The 22,758-nt window shown below is 42.6% G+C and overlaps 1 protein-coding gene across 2 annotated transcripts in view; it reads left to right on the top strand.

Annotated features, from left to right (window-relative positions):
• The window catches only part of LOC132830321 (heparin cofactor 2-like), a 182,452-nt gene extending 161,196 nt beyond the window's left edge, over positions 1-21,256 (top strand). For both annotated transcript variants that reach the window (XM_060847929.1, XM_060847928.1), the window contains 2 exons: positions 16,471-16,618; positions 18,692-21,256. In XM_060847929.1, coding sequence (XP_060703912.1) covers positions 16,471-16,618; positions 18,692-18,883 — 340 coding nt within the window. In that variant the 3' untranslated portion in view covers positions 18,884-21,256. The remainder of the gene's footprint in view (positions 1-16,470; positions 16,619-18,691) is intronic.
• The last annotated feature ends 1,502 nt before the right edge of the window (positions 21,257-22,758 follow it).

Genomic DNA, 22,758 nt, shown 5'->3' with positions numbered 1-22,758 from the left:
AGACAGCATTCCACCCACACCCGCTCCCCAGCACCCCCCACCTCCACCCACCCCTCGCCAACTCTATTCTGATAACCTTGCATTTTCCATGGCCAACCCACCTAGCCTGCGCATCTTTTAGACTGTGGTGGGAAACCGAAGCACCCGGAGGAAACCCATGCAGACTCAAGGAGAACGTACAAAGCTCCACATAGAAGGTCTGCCTGAGGTTGAAATAGAACCCAGGTCCCTGGCAAAATTATCCCATCAATTGCCTCTTCCCCGAAATGATCCACTTAAACACTAAGAAGATTGAATACTTATGCGTCTGTGTGTTTCTGCACATTTGTATTGCTCTGGTAACTTCGGAAATGATTTTTATCCCCCACCCCGAGAGGATGGTGTAAATTTTGAATTCATATACAGAGCGCTGTGAATGCTGGGGAAGGTAAAATAGTTCATGTTTTGAATCCTTCCTCCAGTTCAAGTAAAGCCCCCTTTACTCTCTCAGGTTGACCTGAACTAAAAGGCACCATTTGAGGCTTCTTGTGGTTCAGTGGTAGCATCCCTATCTCTGAGCCGGGAGGCCTGGGTTCAAACTTACCGCCTACTCCAAAGGTGTATCATAACATCCCTCAACAGGAGGATTAAGGGGGAAAAACATCTAAAGGGAACTATTTTTAAGAAATGCAGGGGTGTTAACTCCAGAGACTTGGGGTCAATACTCATCACTCAGACTGATATTGCCATTACCATTTCTCCCCTTCTGGTAACCAACTATGTGCAAACAGGTTATGGTGCTCTCTTTATTACAACACTGACTACACTTCCCAAAGTACTCCTGTGGCTGGAAAGTACTTTAGGATGTTCTGGCTTTGTGAAAGGCATGGAGTTAATCTTTCGAATCCAGTATGATTCCTCTAAGAACACAGTCAATTCTGAGGAAAAGTCATACCGAAATATTAACTCCGTTTTGGCCTCTCCACGGGTGCTGCCAGACCTGCTGAGTTTCTCCAGCATTCTCCCGGTTTGTTTCAGATTTCCAACAGTTGCGGTATTCTGCTTTCAAGACTCACTTCCCACCTCATCTCTGTTTTTGACACCAGTCATCCCCACGGACTCTGAGTGAAATGCCCAATCCTGATTAATTTTAACCACCTAGGAACTGACCAAATTCATGCACATAAGCACCTTCCAGCTTTTGACATGTGTCGTGCATTTCATGTGCCCTAGCTCACTTTGAGCACAAATCCCAGTGGTGATTTTCACTTAACACTAGCATTAGATTTGAAATGCTAAGCCCTATCATTGCCAACTCTCTCCAGTCACAATACCAGTAAAATCCAGCCTGATAACAGCTCATTCCTAACCTTTAAAAGGCAGTTTGAACTATTTTGCTGTCCAATCATCACACTCATTATCCTTACAATCTCTCAATGACACTGGAAGGTTGGTGCTGTGCATTTGCTGTTAATAATGAGCTTGCCTTACCGAGAGACAGAAGGGCAAAGGCAATAGAGGGATGGGGTAAGTAAGTTATTAAAAGGGCTTTGATAGTCAAGCTGAAGTACTTGTTCGGAATATTATAAAGGTGACCTGATGACAGGCCAGGAGTTAAGGAGTTTTATGACCTTAATCAAGAACATTTTGTAATGAATTGTAGTCACTTCTCTGAAAATGCACTTCCTTTGTTATGCATCTTTTTCCCTTCCCCCACACTTCTTGTCCATTCTGCCAACGTGAATATTCCTCTTCAGTTAAAAGCAAATTACTGCAGATGCTGGAATCTGAAACCAAAAGAGAAAATGCTGGAAAATGTCAGCAGGTCTGACAGCATCTGTAAGGAGAGAAAAGAGCTGACGTTTCGAGTCTAACTGACCCTTTGTCAATTCCTCTTCAGTTTTCAGTTTGTAACCATCTCTGTGGTGCACCCTGAACCAAACCAAGCATTGGGTTGAGTTGAGATGCAGACAGTTGGCGTAACGATTACTGAAAGATGAGAGACGGGAAATAGAGAGCAGCTACTTCACCTGGTGGGAGAGTCCTGGTCAAAGAGGGAGAATGTTAAAGTTAGATTGAGCAGAACCTTAAAATCCTCACTCGGTGTGATGTCAGGAAGCACAAAGTGTGTAATGCAAAATCCTGAACTATTGCCCTGCAAAACACTGCTGACGCCAGTCTTAATAACCCAGGTTCAATTCCCGCCTCAGGCGACTGTCTGTGTGGAGTTTGCACATTCTCCCCGTGTCTGCGTGGGTTTCCTCCGGGTGCTCCGGTTTCCTCCCACAATCCAAAAATGTGCAGGTTAGGTGAATTGGCCATGCTAAATTGCGCGTAGTGTTAGGTGAGGGGGTAAATGTAGGGGAATGGGTCTGGGTGGGTTGTGCTTCGGCGGGTCAATGTGGACTTGTTGGGCCGAAGGGCCTGTTTCCACACTGTAAGTAATCTAATCTAATCTAATATCAAAATTAGCATCATACAATCCATACAGTGCAGAAAGAGGCCATTCAGCCCATCTGTACTGACCCACTGAAGAATATTCCAGACAGATCCACAATGCCACAATTCCCATCAAAAGAGAAAATGCTGGAAAATCTCAGCAGGTCTGGCAGCACCTGTAAGGAAAGAGCTGACATTTCGAGTCTAACTGACCCTTTGTCAAAGCTGTCAAAATTTGCTTTTACCCACAATTCCCATGACTAACCCACCTCACCTGCACATCTTTGGACTGCGGGAGGAACCGCGAGCAGCTGGAGGAAACCCAGACAGACACGGGGAGAATGTGCAAATGGACAGTCACCCAATGTTGGAATCAAACCCTGGCACTGTGAGGCAGCACTGAGCCACCATGCTGCCAATGAATTGATTTTGGCAAGGGATCTATTTATGAAGGACTTCAGAACCACAGTGGATAGCTGATGTGCAGATTCAGAGACAATGTAATTAAATGGCAGAGCAAACCTGAGGGAGTGAATAGACTGATCCTGTTCTTTTGCTCCTTGATTTCACTGTAGTTGCTTAGTTCAACCAAATGTCCGTGGTTAAGGAGGTGGGAGGGGAATCCTCTCCTTTTCAATATCCAAGAAATACACAAAGAGTTCACATGTGTGGATCTGAGCTAAATCCAGGGGGGATTTTTACTTGGACAATCTTGTCTTTTGATAGTCTGTCTTAGGGTCACAGAGTCATAGAGATGTACAGCATGGAAATAGGCCCTTCGGTCCAACTCGTCCATGCCGACCAGATATCCCAACCCAATCTAGTCCCACCTGCCAGTACTCAACCCAGATCCCTCCAAACCCTTCCTATTCCTATATCCATCCAGATGCCTTTTAAAAGTTGCAATTGTACCAGCCTCCACCACTTCCTCTGGCAGCTCATTCCACACATGTACCACCCTCTCCGAGAAAAAGTTGCTTCTTAGGTCTCTTTTATATCTTTCCCCTCTCAGCCTTAACCTATGCCCCTCTGGGTTCTGGACTCTGTCAATTACACAAGAAAGCAAGATGCAGATCTGAAGCTCAATCTTTTTTGGATGGTTTTAGATGGTGAGTTAAGAGGAGCAGAATTTACTTCCAAAGTTAATGACTAAGGCAGACACAAAGCTGGCTCACATTATGAATCTGGATCTGTCACTGAAAGGAAAAGGGATTGAAGGGACACAGGAACAGGGCGATTGGATCCGTTTGCAGCTAGGCGGGTTGGATGGACCGACTGGGCCAAAAGGCCTATTTCCTTTGTGTCGTGATGAATCCCTACGAGGCATCATTTCCAGGAGAGGATATGAAAAAAGTGACACAGAGTTAAAGAATTCCTCATAAGCTGACTGTTCATTTGCAAGGTAGTTTGCAGCTGGTCCCTGCGGGTGAATCAATAAAAAATTTATAATTTTAGCATTTAAAATTTAGTGTAGTCAATTGAAATTTAAAACCCAATTAACATTTACAACCTACATTAAAATGGTACATATAGGACTCAACCTAATAGGATAACATCAAGCTGCTAGGAGCCAGTATCTTATTATACATTTTTTATAAAAAAAGGAAAGAGTGATAGAGAGATAATTCATCTTATGTTTACAGGCAATTTTATTCTTTATTTCATTTCCCTGAACTGTTAAAAAAAACACTTTGGCTATTAAATTGTGATTGGCTGGCTAGGCCATTATGTGTTTCCTTCCACTGTCTCCCCATCTCCACCAGCAACTGATGTGAAGTTCGAAAAATAAACTACATTTATATAGTGCCTCTCTCCATCTGGGGATGCCTCAAAATGCTTCACAACTGATCAGGTCAGGCTCCACTGTCTGCCATTGATGCAGTGCTGGACTTTAAACCACAGGGTATTCGTACCTGATGAGGTGATACTCAGTGTTAGCTCCCGTTATATAAGAATTAGGCCTGACTGAAATGGTACTGAAAGATTCCGCAGACATTTAATGCTCCTGGCATTTCCATATATTACAATTTGTAGATAGGTAACATCAGTGTCATTTCAGTTGCTGGGCTAATGCAAAACAAGTTGGTTACAAATGGTATCGCACTTCCCTCAGCATGTCATGTTCCAAGTGACCCCCAGTAAGGTGGAGCCTGAGACTTTAATCCCATCAGGCTACATCATGAGACAGTGATAATATCATAAGCATGCCTTTTAGAGGTATATTGCAGATGTGCCTGGAGAGCAAACACAGCAACAGCCAATAAACTATTGTTATTAAATAGGAAAACATGGGGTTTCACCAAAAGCAAGTTAAATGATAGGATGATTTGAGGGACAAATGTTGACCTCTGAAGAACTCCTCAGAGACCAGACCTTGCTTTAATGTCTCATTTGACAGCTGGCACCTTAACCAATTTACAACACTTCCTCAGTACTGCACTGAGACGTAGTCTAGATTATGTGGTCTGGTCCTGTACCGGGACTTGACCTTTCAGACTCAGTGGTTGGGTTACAATTACCAAACCAATACCGAATCAGTCTGGCACTTAATCCTGTGAGCTCTCTGATACCTCTCTCACGTAGTTATTCTTTACCTGTGATGTGAGGTAGTGAATTAGTTGTAGTGTAATTAAACCTTGGACCTTCTGCCCATGCAAAGTTAGTGCCTGATAATGCGATGAAGATAAGTGGGAATCATAGAGTTTATTCTTTCCAACATTTCATGATGTTCCGTCCTTCTTCTAGACAGCTTTCATTGGTTTGCTGAAGTTTGCAACATAAAATATAGCTGATGGATGTGTCATACCAAGTTGTCTTTATTGTGACGATCTTGTAATCTGTTACTGGCAGCAGGTCGGCCCGGATCACAGTTGATAATTGACCAGCCAACTTGGCTCACTTGGAATGACAGAGAGGGCACTGAGAGTTGGAATGCTTCCCATTCCTGTCGAGATACCATTCAGAACAATTCATAAGTTGATGGAGTGACCATCAGGAAGTTCACCCTTTCCTGACTTAATAGTCCAACAGTTTATTTGAAATCACAAGCTGACCCTTCTTCACACAAAGGAACAGAGCTCTGAAAGCTTGTGATTTCAAATAAACCCTTTGGACTATAACCTGGTGTTGTGTGACTTGTGACCTTGTCCACCCCAGTCCAACACTGGCACCGTCACATCCCAATTCTATAGAATTGTAGAGTCAAACAGCACAGAAACAGACCTTTTGGTCCAACTCATCCATGCCAACCATATTTCCCAAACTAAACTGGTCCCATTATATGCCTTTGGCCCATATCCTTCAAAATTCTTTTCTATTCATGTACCTGTCTAAATGTCTTTTAAATGTTGTAATCGTACCTGCATCGACTACTTTCTCTTTATCTTGAAATATTCAAACAGCATCTTGAGAAACACTTGGGATTTTTGTTATCCAAACTCTTAGGATTAAGGTCAGTGATGTGTGTCTTAATTATGAGAAAATGTGCCCAAAATCAGACAAGCAGTCATTTTACATGTGCTGATGCCTCAGCAGCTTTGTTTGCAGATGCTTCATCACGTTAATGGTTTCCATTTGCATTAGATGCGCAGATAATCAAAAAGTAAATTCTCCTTTTCAAGTGCATTCAGCAGAGAGAATAATTGTTCCCCTGGGGTTCCTGCAGTCCAAGCCAGTCCTGTCCAGGCACAAAGCAGGCGCTGTGGGGGAGGGGGGGGGGGGGGGGGGCGGTGCCTGGGGAGATGGAGCATCGGACTTTGTATATTTTCTGGTGGAAAGTTGTCCACTTTGCCTTGATCACACAACTGAGATGGAGTTTCAGCATTACTGGTCCTGTAGCTATGAATCCAAACCCGAACCTCATATGCAGCCCAGGATTCCACTATTTTCAACAATTGTCTGGAAAATGATCATTCATTGCAATGATTCACATATTAACCAGGTGCAACACCGTGGAATGCACGCTGAATTCTTCACTTCAGTACAGAAACTGCTAGAGGAATTCAGCAGAGCAACAGAGTCCAATTGGACACTTGCTAATTTTATTTCTGGTCTCCAGCAGTATTTTGCTTTTGCATGCCTTATATACAATCATAGAGCTGTCCAGCACAGAAACTCACCCTTCAGTCCAACTCATCCATGCCGACAAGATATCCTAAACCAATCTAGTCCCATTTGCCAGCACCTGGCTCATATCCCACTAACCTCTTTTCCTATTCAGATACCCATTCAGATGCCTTTTAAATGTTGTAATTGTACCAGCCTCCACCACCACCTCTGACAGCTCATTCTATACACGCACCATCCTCTTTGTGATAAAAGTTGCACTTGAGGTCCCTTTTATATCTTTCCCCTCTCACCCTAAACCTATGCCTGTCACATGGGAAAAAGACCTTGTTTATTTCTCCTATTCATGCCCTAAAGATTTTATAAACTTCTCTAAGGTCACTCCTCACCCTCCAAAGATCCAGGAAAAACAGCCCCAGCCTATTCAGCCTCTCCCTATAGCTCAATCCCTCCAATCCTGGCAATATCTTTGTAAATCTTTTCTGCACCCTTTCTCTATGGCAGGGAGACCATGTTAAGTTACAGATTTGGGTCTAGCTAGGTATCTTCTTTGAATCAGTAGTCATTGCCAAATCATGAAAACCGACACAGACAGCTAATGTTTGTAAAAGTTCACTCACCCTGTGCTCTATGTACTTGTGTGATCAATAATGTAAGACAGAGATATAATATTAGCGTCCCCTTGTGATCTGGACTGGATACATATGTATTGTGTGTGAATTATTTCAATCTTTCATAAAGGTGAATCACTTGGTAAGAGATGGTGTGATACGAATCATTAAACTGCTTTATTGCACTTCATATGAACGCAAAGTTCTGAGCAAATTCACTTACTTCAATCGAAACAGCTTAGCTTTTTTTGCAAAAAGAAACAAACATGCTTCACTTATCTCTCATCGCTGGGACACTTTATTTAACTTTCCCTTCTTGTTCTTCGCTTGACTGAGTGTGTCAGCATTCCATTATAAAACCTCTCATTCCGTTTTATCTTCCCCTCCCTACAGAGATTAAGGAAATTTCCAACGCAGCAAATAAGAAGGGCTTCTTTTTTATGATCGTTTGAGTGATTATTGTGATGAAAACAACTTTAATGTGTTTATGTTATTTAGCTCATGGTCAGAATAGTGGCGAGGAGAGATAATGGGGTGAGCTGTGTCTGGTGAAATACTTGCCCCTTACATTTAGGATTTAGATTAGATTCCCTACAGTGTGGAAACAGGCCCTTCAGCCCAACAAGTCCACACTGACCCTCCGAAGAGTAACACATCCAGACCCATTTCCCTCTGACTAATGCACCTAACACTATGGGCAATTTAGCCTGGCCAATTCACCTGACCTATACATCTTTGTGACTGTGAGGAGGAAACCGGAGCACCTGGAGGAAACTCACGCAGACACGGGAAGAATATGCAAACTCCACACAGACAGTTGCCCAAGACTGGAATCAAACCTGGGACCCTGGTGGTGTAAAGCAGCTGTGCTAACCACTGAGCCAATCTACTCAAACCTGCACCTGTTAAGGCTGGCCAGTGCTCAATTAACAGCTATTTAAGGACCTCAACTTGCCCATTCTCCAAATAGCTGCCCTCCTTGCAGATGAGAAAGATGGCTGGGGTGCTGAAATGGGAAGCCAGGGGACAACTATCTGCCGGTCTGAGGAAAGGAGTCTTTATTTGCCGCAATGTTGGGGCAATCAGAGGTACAAATGGCAGGCAAGGAAGTGGCCTCTAAAATCCACCCCTCTGCCCTTACTGTTGACCCCCCAGCATCCTCTTTCCCCAAGATAAAACGGTGTCAATGTCCTTAACTGATTGGCTAGTGGAGCACAGATAATAAGCCTGAAAGCTTATGTGCATTAACTTATCAGGAACATGAGGGAATTGCTAAAGCCATTAGCATATGTACATCGCAGCAGGAAACTGGTTAATCTAAATGGTCTGCCAATATTACACCTCCACTTTAGTGTCTTGTTTCCCAAAGTACAAGACAAAGAATTATTTCAATAAAGTGGTGGCCTGAAGACACTACTTGCGCTCTTAATATTCTGGTCTGTCTTAAGTGTCTTATGAAAAAAGCTTAATACCAACATTTTGCACAAGGGGCCTCTGATTTCACATGGCTATCATTAAAAAGAGATTAAAGACTGACCCTATTAGCTGTAGTGTCCGAGCTACTAGCTGTGGCAAGGGTTATGTAGATCACAATGAATTAAAAACAGCTGCGACTGCTCCATTATGACAAATCTCTGATGATTGTACAGTGAATTTCTAATGCTCTAAATTATATGATAGAATCAAAGAAAGAACACAACATAGGAAAGGAAATGGTGGTTACATTGTATCATAGAAACTAATCCAGTTAGTTCCTTTTTTAATTTTCTAATGTATGTGAGGACCCCTGGGAAAGTGAGCCTTTGTTACCAACCCTTATTGCTGTCAAGAGTAACTCAGGGTCTACTAGAAAGCTCTGTGGCTAGAATCACATGTAGGCCACACTGAATAAGAATAACATATTTGCTTCCTTAAAGGAACCAGATGGATTTTTCCAACAGTTGATGGTGGCCTTGTTGTCCCCATTATTGAGATTAGCTTCCAGTTCATTGAAATTCAATTCCACCAGCTGTCATGCATGGGATTTGAACCCATGTCTCGACAGAAGGAGCCTTATCCTCCATTCCTGTGAGATCACCATTCCATCCCCTACCCTTTACCCAAAGCCTTGCAAATGTTCCCTCTTCGAGTATTTCCAATTCCCTCAGAAATTAATTATGGAATCAGCCTCCAAGCCCCTTTCAGGCAGCGTACTCTCACAAGTTACTACTTCTGAAAAGCTCTCCTTGCTTGCCTCTGGTCCTTCTGAAAATTATTTTTTCAACTTCTCCTCAGCATTACTGGCTCTTCTGCCACAGTAAGCAGTTTATCCTTAACAATTAGATTTTAAAAATCTTCATGATTTTGAACACATTGCCAGAAACTCCCCTCAACCTTCTCTGCTAAGGAGATCAATTGAGAGTTCTCTAGTCTCACAACGTAATGGAAGCCCCAAGACCCTGAAATCATCCAAATAAACCTGCTCTGTACCCACTAACAAGGGCAGAGCCTCTTGGGCAAAAACAGAGTGCAAGTGGTGACGTTGTGATAACCCAGCAACCCAGGTTTATGTGAGAGGGACATGGGTTCAAGTCCTACCATGGCAGATATTGAAATTTGAATTCAATTATAAAAATCTAAAATTGAAAGATAGCATGATGGTGACTGTAAAATGTTGATTGTTATAAAATTCCCTTTTAGTTCACTAATGTCCTTCAAGGAAGGAAATTGCTGTCCTTACCTGGTCTGGCTGATGTGTGACTCTAGATTCACAGCAGTGTGATTGACTTTTAATTGCTTTCTGACAATAAGGGATGGTCAGTAACTGCTGGCCGAGTCAGTGACACTCACTGTCCATGAACAAATAAAAACATTTGAATGATTCTCTTGGTCCCCAACAAAAAGGTAGCCCTCCACATTCTTGAACCTTTGGTTGCCATTCACAATCATAGACAAATTGGTTTCTTGGTGACCGCAGACTGAACATACAATGTCTGGATTAGTGGCACTGGAAGAGCACAGCAGTTCAGGCAGCATCCAAAGTGCAGCAAAATTGACGTTTCGGGATTCCTGATGAAGGGCTTATGCCCGAAACGTCGAATTTCCTGTTCCTTGGATGCTGCCTGACCTGCTGCGCTTTTCCAGCAACACATTTTCAGCACTGTTTCAGGCAAAAGCCCTACATCAGGAATAAAGCGCTCATAGTGTACAAATAAGACAGTGAACATGAATTTTCATACTCTAATATTGGGGCAGCTATCTTAAGTGCTTGATATTTCATCTCTGTAACCAACTAAACAGCATATGCAATTGTTAAATATGGCACAATTTCTTCTCAATAAGGAGTCACCAGAGGCTGACAGATTTGTCCAGTGACGGGTTTGCCTACATATTGGTGACAAGTCGTCAAAGTAATTCATGACGTGAAATACTTTGAGACGTTTTTAAAAATGCAAGCTTTTCTTTTGACTTTATTTATAGCTGAGTTCTGCTGCCTGGTTCACGAAATCGACTCACATAAGATCAAAGACTGGATTACTCCCGCACTAGTCTCTGTCAAGCAAGTGAAATGCAGGCACCAGCTCATTAAAATTTGATACTGAAAATGGAAATACAAAAAAAAGAAGCATTAGAAGTCCGAAAATAGTATTTTTGAACATCATGGCTTTTAATTTACCCTGCAGTATATCAAGTTTATACTTACTTCATATGTTTGACTTGCAATGTACATTGGCGAACAGAACTCATGGATTCAGACATACATCTGACATCAAAAGTTTGAGACATTAGGCAATAGTTCTGGTTTGGCTGACATATTAATGTTTTTTTTAAAAGTCTGAAAACTTACAGAACACTTCACTTGACAGGTGCCACATGTTACTGTATTCACTGGAGTACATCTCCCAGGCCATACAGAACCTCAGGAGATCTCCCACCCACAGCTTCCAACCTCATAGTCCGGGAACCCCGCACTGCCCGGTTCTACCTCCTTCCCAAGATCCACAAGCCTGACCACCCTGGTCGACCCATTGTCTCAGCATGCTCCTGCCCCACTGAACTCATTTCTACCTACCTCGACACTGTCCTATCCCCCCCAGTCCAGGAACTCCCCACATACGTTCGAGACACCACCCACGCCCTCCACCTCCTCCAAGACTTCCATTTCCCCGGCCCCCAACGTCTCATCTTCACCACGGATATCCAATCCCTCTACACCTCCATCCGCCATAACCAGGGCCTCCAAGCCCTCCATTGTTTTCCTCTCCAGACTTCCCCAACAATACCCTTCCACCGACACTCCCATTCGTTTGGCCGAACTAGTCCTCACCCTTAACAATTTCTCCTTTGAATCCTCCCACTTCCTCCAGACCAAAGGGGTAGCCATGGGCACACGTGTGGGCCCCAGCTATGTCTGTCTCTTTGTTGGCTACGTAGAACAGTTGATCTTCTGTAATTACATCAGCACCACTCTCCACCTCTTCCTCCGCTACATTGACGCCACCTCGTGCTCCCGCGAGGAGGTTGAGCAATTCATCAACTTCACCAACTCATTCCACCCTGACCTTAAATTTACGTGGACCATCTCTGACACCTCCCTCCCTTCCTGGACCTCTCCATCTCCATTAATGACGACCGACTTGACACTGACATTTTTTACAAACCACTGACTCCCACAGCTACCTGGATTACACCTCTTCCCACCCTATCTCTTGCAAAAATGCCATCCCGTATTCCCAATTCCTCTGCCTCCGCCGTATCTGCTCCCAGGAGGACCAGTTCCACCACAGAACACACCAGATGGCCTCCTTCTTTAGAGACCGCAATTTCCCTTCCCACATGGTTAAAGATGCCCTCCAACGCATCTTGTCCATATCCCGCAGCTCCGCCCTCAGATCCCCACCCCTCCAACCGTAACAAAGACAGAATGCCCCTGGTGCTCACCTTCCACCCTACAAACCTTCGCATAAACATTTCCGCCACTTCCAAACAGACCCCACCACCAGGGATATATTTCCCTCCCCACCCCTTTCCACCTTCTGCAAAGACTGTTCCCTCCGTGACTACCTGGTCAGGTCCATGTCCCCCTACAACCCACCCTCCAATCCTGATACTTTCCCCTGCCACCGCAGGAACTGTAAAACCTGTGCCCACACCTCCTCCCTCACCTCTATCCAAGGTCCTAAAGGAGCCTTCCACATCCATCAAAGTTTTACCTGCGCACCCACTAATATAATTTATTGTATCTGTTGCTCCCGATGCAGTCTCCTCTATATTGGGGAGACTGGGCGCCTCCTAGCACAGCGCTTTAGGGAACATCTCTGAGACATCCGCACCAATCAACACTCCGCCCCATGGCCCAACATTTCAACTCCCCCTCCCACTCTGCTGAGGACATGGAGGTCCTGGGCCTCCTTCACCGCCGCTCCCTCACCATCAGACGCCTGGAGGATGAATGCCTCATCTTCCGCCTCAGAACACTTCAACCCCAGGGCATCAATGTGGACTTCAACAGTTTCCTCATTTCCCCTTCCCCCACCTCACCCGAGTTCCAAACTTCCAGCTCAGCACTGTCCCCATGACTTGTCCGGACTTGTCCGACCTGCCTAGCTCCTTTTCCACCTACCCACTCCACCCTCTCCTCCCTGACATATCACCTTCATCCCCTCCCCCACTCACCCATTGTACTCTATGCTACTTTCTCCCCACCCCACCCTCCTCTAGCTTATCTCTCCATGCTTCAGGCTCACTGCCTTTATTCCTGATGAAGGGCTTTTGCCGAAACGTCGATTTCACTGCTCGTTGGATGCTGCCTGAACTGCTGTGCTCTTCCAGCACCACTAATCCAGAATCTGGTTTCCAGCATCTGCAGTCATTGTTTTTACCTGCGACATCAACAGAGTGCATTACATGACTCACCAGGACTGCTCCAGAGTTCTCTCTCCCATGTACAAACCAAGGAAGATGAGAGTGGCTACGATGTAAAAGTCACATTGATAGTGATGGAAGGAAGAGACAGCCACCTTAGCACTGCCTGGTCAACAAGCTGAAAATCTCCAACAACCAATGCCAAATGGACTGCAGCAATTCAGGGAGAAAGGCCACCATCACATTCCCAGGGCACCAAGGAAGGGACAATAAATTTCAGCCTTACCAGTTCCACACAAACACTAATAACTCACATTTTAAAAAAGCTGCTTTAAATAATTACATTATTGCAAAGCAAATAACGAGGGATTGTACCTGCTACTAATACCTCTGTCTTCAAACATAGAATATTAATAGTGGCATCCTTTTTTGTAAGAGATGGTTTACATTGTGATGGTTAACTGTATGCTAAGCTTGTCTCCTGTGTTGTGTTCATGCTCTGTGGTGAAACTAGAGTGTCCTCTCTGGGACACAAGCCTGGGCAAAAATGATGAAGACCCTGTGTTGCCCAAAATGCCCATCTTGACCTCCTCAGTTGAGTTCAAAGGTGAAGCATTAAGTTTGGCACCAGCTTGATTACAAGAATTGCTGAAAATGTGACATTTTCATACATTCCTTCAACTTTAAGCTCCACTTTAGCTATTTTTGTGGAGTTTGTTTCTTCAACCTTCTATTTTCCCAAGGTATCCACTAAATGAACGCACCCATTCACCCACATCCAGAAGACATTTCACTCAGCATTATGGATTCCACGTATGGAGTCAGCTATTACGAGGGGGCATAGCTTTAAATTAAGGGGTGGTAGGTATAGGACAGATGTTAGGGGTAGATTCTTTACTCAGCGAGTCGTGAGTTCATGGAATGCCCTGCCAGTAGCAGTGGTGGACTCTCCCTCTTTATGGGCATTTAAACGGGCATTGGATAGGCATTTGGAAGTGGGCTAGTATAGGTTAGGTAGGATTCGGTCGGCGCAACATCGAGGGCCGAAGGGCCTGTGCTGCGCTGTATCCTTCTATGTTCTATGTTCTATGTTCTATGTTGTGAAACTTGAAAGGGTTCAAAAAAGATTTACAAGGATGTTGCCAGGGTTGGAGGATTTGAGTTATAGGGAAAGGTTGAATAGGCTAAGGCTGTTTTCCCTGGAGTGTCAGAGGCTGAGGGGTGACCTTATAGAGGTTTATAAAATCATGAGGGGCATGGATAGGATAAATAGACAAAGTCTTTTCCTGGAGTGGGGGAGTCCAGAACTAGAGGGCATAGGTTTAAGGTGAGAGGACAAAGATATAAAAGGGACCTAAGGGGCATCTTTTTCATGCAGAGGGTGGTACGTGTATGGAACAAGCTGCCAGAGGAAGAGGTGGAGGAGAGTACGATTGCAGCATTTAAAAGGCATGTGGATGGGTATATGAATTGGAAGGATACGGGCCAGGTACTGGCAGTTGGGACTAGATTGGGTTGGGATATCTGGTCAACATGGACAAGTTGGACTGAAGGGTCTGTTTCCATGCTGTACACCTCAATGACTCTATAATTGATTTGAAATGCCAACAGTTACTGTGGTGGGATCTGAACCCATGCTCCCAGACAATTAACCTTGCTCTCTAGATTACTAGTCCAGTGACATTACCATTGAACCACCATATCTCCACAGTGGCTTGCCAATGGACAGGCTGACAGGGAGGCACTTATATGTTTGGCTTCCTGTAACATACTGGCGCTAGTCAGTGGTAGACGTTGAAAATGTGAAACAAATCAGCACATAAAAGTGGACAATGTACAATCTACCTTCACCATGTACAAATTTAAGGCTGAGAACAGGGGGAGTTTCTTTTCTCAGAGGGTTGTGGGTCTTTAGAACTCCTTACTACAGAGACCAAAGTCATGCATATTTAAGACTGAGAGAGATATGTGGAAAGGGCAGTAAAGTGGGTGAGGAATATCAGATCAGTCGTGGTTCTACTGAATTGCAAAGCAAGCTCGAGGGCCGAATTGACTAATCCTGTTCCTATTTCTAATCGTTTTATCTCACATCAACATATAGACATTGTGAAAGATTCATACAATATAAATCTGACCCATGGCTTTTCGTTAGATGTTCCTGTATAACCACTCATTCTTGGCTGAGACACCAGTGGGTGGCACAGTGGTTAGCACTGCTGCCTCACAGTGCCAGAGACCTGGTTTCAATTCCCGCCTTGGGTAACTATCTGTGTGGAGTTTGAACATTCTCCCCCTGTCTGCGTGGATTTCCTCTGGGTTTTCCGGTTTCCTCCTACAGTCCAAAAATGTGCAGGCTAGGTGAATTGGCCATGCTAAATTGCCCGTAGTGTCAGGTGAAGGGGTAAATGTTGAGGAATGGGTCTGGGTGGGTTGTTCTTCGGAGGGTCGGTGTGGATTTGTTGGGCAGAAGAGCCTGTTTCCACACTGTAGGGAATCTAGTCAAACCAATTGTTCTTGGTGAGACACCATTTAGTAAACCTTCTTTTCGATCTCTATCAATACCTCTGTCACAGATATATTGATCTGTAAAAATATAGAAAACCTTGCTAATGCTGTAGGCTCCATAATACTGGATACGTGTAAGTTTGAAAAGGAGGTGAAGTAAATCAGGAAGTTAGGGGGATGTCATACTAAGGCGAATTACTACTTCATAGATTATACCGGGAGTCATTCTGAAGGGACACAAAGAATTTCACAGGTTTGAAGCCCTGGGAAAGAACTTGTTAAGGATGTTTCGATTTTTACTTTCCGCTGATGTCAGGCAGTGTAACTGCCACAATTGATCTTGGTCCCTGGATTGTGAAATCAGAGAAATAACAGTCCAGGTTCCAGCTTTTAGTTACTCCTCAGTAACCCCTCTTTGAAGGTGTACATGTCTGATAGGAACCAGTTTGCAAATGGTTTATATATGAGATTCCCTCGTTCATTGCCATCTGACATCAATGCTGCCCTCCGCAATGTTCAGAAAGGGCCTGATGCTGACACAATTTTATTCTGAGTAAGGAGTCAGTGCATAAAAGCAAATTACTGCGGATGCTGGAATCTGAAACCAATAGAGAAAATGCTGTAAAATCTCAGCAGATCTGACAGCACCTGTAAGGACAGAAAAGAGCTGACGTTTCGAGTCTAACTGACCCTTTGTCAAAGCTTTGACAAAGGGTCAGTTAGACTCGAAACGTCTGCTCTTTTCTCTCCTTACAGATGCTGCCAGACCTGCTGAGATTTTACAGCATTTTCTCTTTTGGTAAGGAGTTAGTGTGTTTGCACTGAGGGAGATGGAAGGAAAGATTGACAATGATGAACAGAGAACAACAGAGAAACTGAAAACGTATGAGATAATATGATGCTGATCAAAGGTCCAGCTACAAATTAAAATTTTATGGCATACCTTTCCCTTTAAATATTTTAATTGAACACATAGATTCTATTTGAGTGTTGGATGTCTTAGTGATTTATGTCTGCTCTTTCACAGGACAAGGGAGGTCTATATTCCAAAGTTCACTCTTCATGGCAACTATGACTTAATTGAAATGTTTGAAGGTCTGGGCGTGACTGATCTCTTCCACAACAAAGCAGACCTGTCTGGTATTTGTGAACACAGAAATTTGTATGTTAACTCGGTGAGTAATTCAGTTGTGTTTTCACTACACACTCCAAGAAGACAAACATTCCACATAAATTCTACCAAGTGCCACAGAATCACAGAATTGTGACGAATTATTGTTGACCCATCTGATGGCTCAATTATCTAGTCCAGCTTTTTTACCTGCAGCCAATCTTCCTTTTCACCATATCCCTACATACCATTACCAATCTGAATGTCTCAACTGAACCTGCCTCCATCACAATTTCAGAGGAAATGCATTCCAGACCCTAACTGTGTGAAAACATTTTATTTCCTCACATCACCTCTGTTTCGTTTGCACATCAATTTAAATCTATATCCTTTTGTTCTTGTTTCTTTTACAAGCAGAAATAATTCCTTCCCCCTATTTACTCTGTTAAGCCCACTCATTATTTTGAAAACCTCTATCAGATCATATCTAAGCCTTCTTCTCTCCAAGGAGAATGCTCTCAACTTCTTCAATCTCTCCTCATAGCTGAAGAAGATGAAGTAGGATAGTGATTGGCCAACTCCGATATAGGTTACCGTAACTAAGTTGTTAAGACATTGAGTTCAAACCCTACCAGGGCAACAAGAGAAATTTATCAAATCAGAAATCAAAAGTTAGTATCAAAAATGGTGACTGTAAAACTAATGGTTAATGTTAAAAATCCATCTGGTGCCCTTTGGTGTTATTATTTGATCTTGCTTATATATGACTCCAGACCAAAATAAAATGCTCATTTCTAATTGCCCTCTGCAAGCTAATTAGTTGGATTAAAATAGACATGACAAATTGCATTTGTTTAAGAAGGTTCATTACACTTGTTTAAGAAAGTTCATTGCCTTCTTTTCAAGGGTACTCAGGATAGGCCATAAATGTTGGCCTTGCCAGGGATTCCCACACTCTGAATAAATAAATAAATAGAACTAGAAAAACTACAGATAGCCACACTCATGTTGTCCCAGGATACGTAATAGTAGAAAACCAGCTGTGATCTAGTTAATGGTGCAGCAAGCTCAAGCAACCAAATGGCCCAGTCATGCTCCTATTTCCATGGTCCAATAAAATGCACCGTATTGATGTGCACCCCAACTTTGCCTGCAAGACAAAGTTCTGATCTGTGCTGAGATCTGACTACTACACACTACCATACCCAAGAAATCAGCCTTCATTTATGGACTTAGATGATGTGTTGGGACTTTACATAGCTGAAAGAAGGTGGGGGTTGCTATTGGTGACTTACAACCAAGTCTGATTCTATCGTTATCTGCTTCTCAAGTGCTGGCAGTTCACCAGCTAACAAGATACTGGCAGGAGGATCAGTAACCAGAGGGCACGGATTTCACATAATCACCAAGCGGTGGGAGTAATAAGGAGATTTTGTATTTTACACACATCCAGGACACATTGTTGAAATGGCGCTGGTGGGAGCAGATTCAACAGCAATTTGCACAAAGGAGCTGAATCTCTATTAAAAAAGATGGGGAGTCTTCATGACCAGATCTGGAAAGAGCAAGGTAGTAGGACTGAAACAGAAATTGCTGGAAAAGTTCAGCAGGTCTTGCAGCATCTATGGAAAGCAATCAGAGTTAACCTTTTGGACCCAGTGACCCTTCCTCAGAATTGAAATGTTAACTCTGAAAATATTAAATCTGATTTCTCTCCATGGATGCTGCCAGACTTGCTGAGCTTTTCCAGCAATCTCTGATTTTGTTCCTGAGTTCCAGATTCTGCAGTTATTTCGGTTTTTGTTATGGTAGTAGGACTAATTGGTCATTCTTTCAAGAAAACCAGTACATGTGGACTGGGCTGAAATCTCCTTCTGTGATGTATAATTCCATGACGATGAAGATGAATCTTGTTAATTTTATTTCACCTTAGGCTCTGAGTCCTGTTGCTATCCACGCTGAGATTAGATAATTCAGAAGAACTAATTTAGAAACAAGCTCCTGATAGATATAACTCAGTTCCTCGCTAGATTGTGGCGTGCACCAACAGAGATACTCAGTGAGTTTTGTGAATGCATGTCGAATATTTACTGATTTTACCAATACTCACATCCTTTTATTTCCTTCTGTCCCACAGCTGAAGCAACATGTTGCACTGAAGGTGGATGAGGAAGGAAGTGAAGTTGCTGCTGTCTCTCTTTCTGGTTTCATGCCTCTCTCTTCACAGGCCAAATTTATGGCCAATCGCCCATTCCTATTCCTTATCCTTGAGCATCACACCCAATCACTGCTGTTCATGGGGCGAGTAATGAACCCTTTAAACCAATAGATGGAAGGCAATAGGTATGGCCATGGAAAGTCTGGCAGACGTAAAGGTATATTATGTTAAATGTAGAGGCCAGAGAATTCCCAAACTAACCACTGCATAGCTTAATTATTCACTTTACGTTGTCTGTTCTTACATGGTACAACAATTTGCTGAAGATTATTAGTTTCTAAGCCCTGTTGGAGGTATTTTCTTCAGAAAAATAATGCGGTTGGAAAGTCAAGATGAGGGGACAACAAAATCTGCATCCCAGAATCTTGGAACAGGACAATGCTGGTGTGTAGTCACACTCCACTGTGTCCCTAAATGCACTGCATTTATACTTACGTTTGGACATTTCCCCTTCACTTTGCAGAGTACGCTGGCTTATTTGATGTTTTTTGCCTCCCCCAGGAGATCACAAAGTTTCAGCTGGGGTTATTGGATTGACACAAGATATCAATTGCATAGGACAAGCTGGATGAATCAGAGGGTGTTGTCCATTATTGTCCATCTTTCTGCTCAATCAATCCCTACTAAGCTTTCTGGCTTTGGCTAGGAAGTAGTTAAGAAGCTACAATTGGCCTCAGCACCGCATAATAAATGTAATAAACTGCGTAAAAAAGGTAATAAATGATGGGGTTCCCTTCTTCTTATTGCTATCCTTGTGTATATATAAATGACAGGTGAGGAAAGGATCAAACTTACCTGTGATGCCTTCCAAGACTGAACAACCTGCTGACAGTTTCTGCACAGACAGAGAATGTCCATTCAGGTAAAGAATGGAGTGAGATATTGGCTGACTCACAACCATAAGCGTTCAAGTTAAGGCTCCTATTTTTATCAAATAGTTGGGCACGTCTTTGGAGCAAGTGAGAATGAATTAAACTGGAAAATAATTTGGTTTTAGGCAGGGGATATTATATATTGAAGAATATCCTTTCTATCTTCTTCAGTTATTTGCCCAAAAACTGGTCAAACTCACAGCACCTCAATCACCATCACAGGTTAGGGCAAGGATGTAGGTCCCAAATCCATGCTAACCAGATCATCCATCTGATCTACACTGGTCATCCAGATCCCTAAAGAATTCACACTGCCATGGCAACATTCACATTCTTGTCTACAGCAATGAATAGTTTATTCAGTTCACATGGCTCTTCCTCCTTCCAATTGGCATGTTTGGTAGGATTTGCAAGTCAATCCTCAACCTGTTTGGCCACATTATGAAGACACCTTCCTTGGCCATCACATCCTGGAGTTGAGACTTGAACCCAGAGTTTCTGAATTAGTGACGCATACCACTGCAATACAAGACCTCTATTCCCTCTGTATCATGCTCCTTACAAAACAATTATAATAATTTCAATTTGTGAATTTCTTATGCTTTAGTAGTCGACATTGATTTCAAATAATTCTCAATATGTTTGGCCATCTTTTAAATGGTTATGGCTATGTAGTGGTAAGGGTACTAGACTAGCAAATCCCAAAACATCAAGTGATAAAATTGAAATAAATTCAATAAATCTGCTGCTTTGTGGGTGAGCAGCAGGAAAAGAATTGTGAAAATTGTTGAGGAGACTCAACTTCTTCACTCATATCTTTCAGGTAAAGGCATCTGCCACCCACAAGCAGCATGATCTCTACCATCCCATACTCTGTGGTTGACTTGTAATGCCCTCCAAACTGGCATAACTGAACATGTTAATCAGTGGTTTATCTACCTTCTCAGGGTAACCATGGAGATGATTTTGTTTGCCTGCATCACCTACATCCCTGATTGTCAACTAGACTTTACAGATATTTATTATACTTTGTGATGAAGACAAATGTGTCTTTCCAGGAGAGACTAGCATTGCCCACACAGATTGTGCTCTGCAACAGTGATTGTAAAACCTTTCCAGAAAACAACAGTTTGAAATTAAAGCCCATTGCTTTGTATGGTCCAAAAATATATACAGTTTAAGTTTAAAACATATATATTACAGCAGACGTGAATATATTTCAGATTGTTTGGTCAACATTAATATTCAAGTTAGTATTTCCGGTACTCTTGGTTTACTTTTTTTTGGACAAAAACCATATGGTTCAGTTAACTCTTTTGGTCACTAAACCAATTATGGTTGAGGCTGTATTTGCATTGCTTGATGACCACTTATTTGGAACTTACTTTCATATGTGTTTTGTATAAGTTTTAAAATAGAAAAATACTACAAATGATAGCAGCAATGATTTAGGCGCCTGCTTCCCCTAATTTGCTGTGTGAAAGATTTGGTATCAAGTCCTGACGATTCTGCAATAAGAATCAATCACTCTATTTAAATTAAATCAATTGAGTCAGTTTCATTGTTAACTCACATTTACTCTGATCAATAAATACATTATTGAGAAATTTTAGCCTGTTTATGTGCACTTGATGTTTTGACTCAATGGATACTACTTTGGCAATAGATGTCAAGCTTGAGTAATTGTGTTCTTTCTGGGTCTATGTATGGGCAGGACCTTCATAGTGAACTCTTACTTAACAAAGAAGGATGCTTAATTTTGTCTGGACAGGGTTCAATGGTCCACTATCATGCCTCAAGTCATGGCAATTTGGGTCACAAAGCAAAGACAATGCAGTTCAGTTTGCAACTACACTCAACACAGACTTGTCTGGATTTAATTGAGTATCTGGAGGTTTAGGAAATACTGTTCTTATTGTTACTGTCCTGTTGATGAATAATTTCTCATTTAGAACACTGAACTTTGTTATTATCTGCAAATATGTGCAAATTAACACAAATATTGTTTCAAACTAAATTTGGAGTCCCAAGGCTCCACTTTAGGCAACACAATCTTTACCTATTTCAATGTCATTTTGAAATGCTCTCCATAAATACTGCACATGGTTATATCCCTCTCTCAACCTTCAAAAACCTCTTCAAAATCATGTTCTCTAATCTTGATTTAGCTGATCATCCTTAATTCATTTACCTCCACCGTTCATTGTCTGACTATTCTTGCTGATGTGAAGTGCTTTGCAAGTGCCAACATGAACTGGAGGAGTCAAAAAGGACTGTAAATCTATTCAAGTTCAGATCATTGCTTTTGCTGGTATTGTGCTTTCCCTTGCTGTCAATTTATTACGTCTTCCATAATGTATGTGATTGGGCAAGATTTTCAGGGTTGTGTTCACGGCATCTCAGAGGTGATGTCAAACATTATCTGCATGAAGGACCCTCAGAAACAGAAATGTGAAAGAGCTTTCTCATGCTCCCTCATATCAGGCTATGCTCCTTCATCCAACCAGAGGGCCCCTTGTGCCAAATTGTTTACTCTAATTATGTTTCTGTGCAGGGAGTTCAGATATCCATGATTCGCTTGAAACACCTGAGCCTCAGCTTGAATGAGTATTTGACTATTTGATCTTGATTATCAATATAACAACATCTATTTAAGTCAAGGTTTCAGGTTCAGCTATTGAAACGTCAAAGGTTCTGGAGGAATAACACTTTTATTAGCATATAGTGAAAAGAGGTTTCTCGTATAAAATGGAAAATTTTCAATGAATGACTATTTGTTAAAGCTTTTTAAACGCATTTAGCTCTCAATTTAGAGCTCCCTGCTTCTAACAAAGTATGCACTGGATGAGTGGGCACGGAAATTCCATAGTCTGGCATGGAGGGGGCATGATGAGTGTGTGGGGTGGGGTGGGGGGGGGGAAACTGAAGCCCTCTGTTTTAATTCTAACAAAGGTAAAGTCCCACAGCAATTGAGATGAGCCTTTTAAACAGCCTAATTGTACATCTAGCCACTGCTGTGACCGCCTCCAAGCTCCTCTCTAGCTGAGTTGCCATGTCACACGACACCTCACACACTGAGAATCAACATATCACTGGCATTTTCTCCTGAAACGG

This window comes from Hemiscyllium ocellatum, chromosome 31 (assembly GCF_020745735.1).
Source record: "Hemiscyllium ocellatum isolate sHemOce1 chromosome 31, sHemOce1.pat.X.cur, whole genome shotgun sequence".
In the NCBI taxonomy this organism is placed as follows: Eukaryota; Metazoa; Chordata; class Chondrichthyes; order Orectolobiformes; family Hemiscylliidae; genus Hemiscyllium; species Hemiscyllium ocellatum.
Note: the sequence above shows the minus strand (reverse complement) of the source record. Positions and strands in the feature narration are given on the sequence as shown.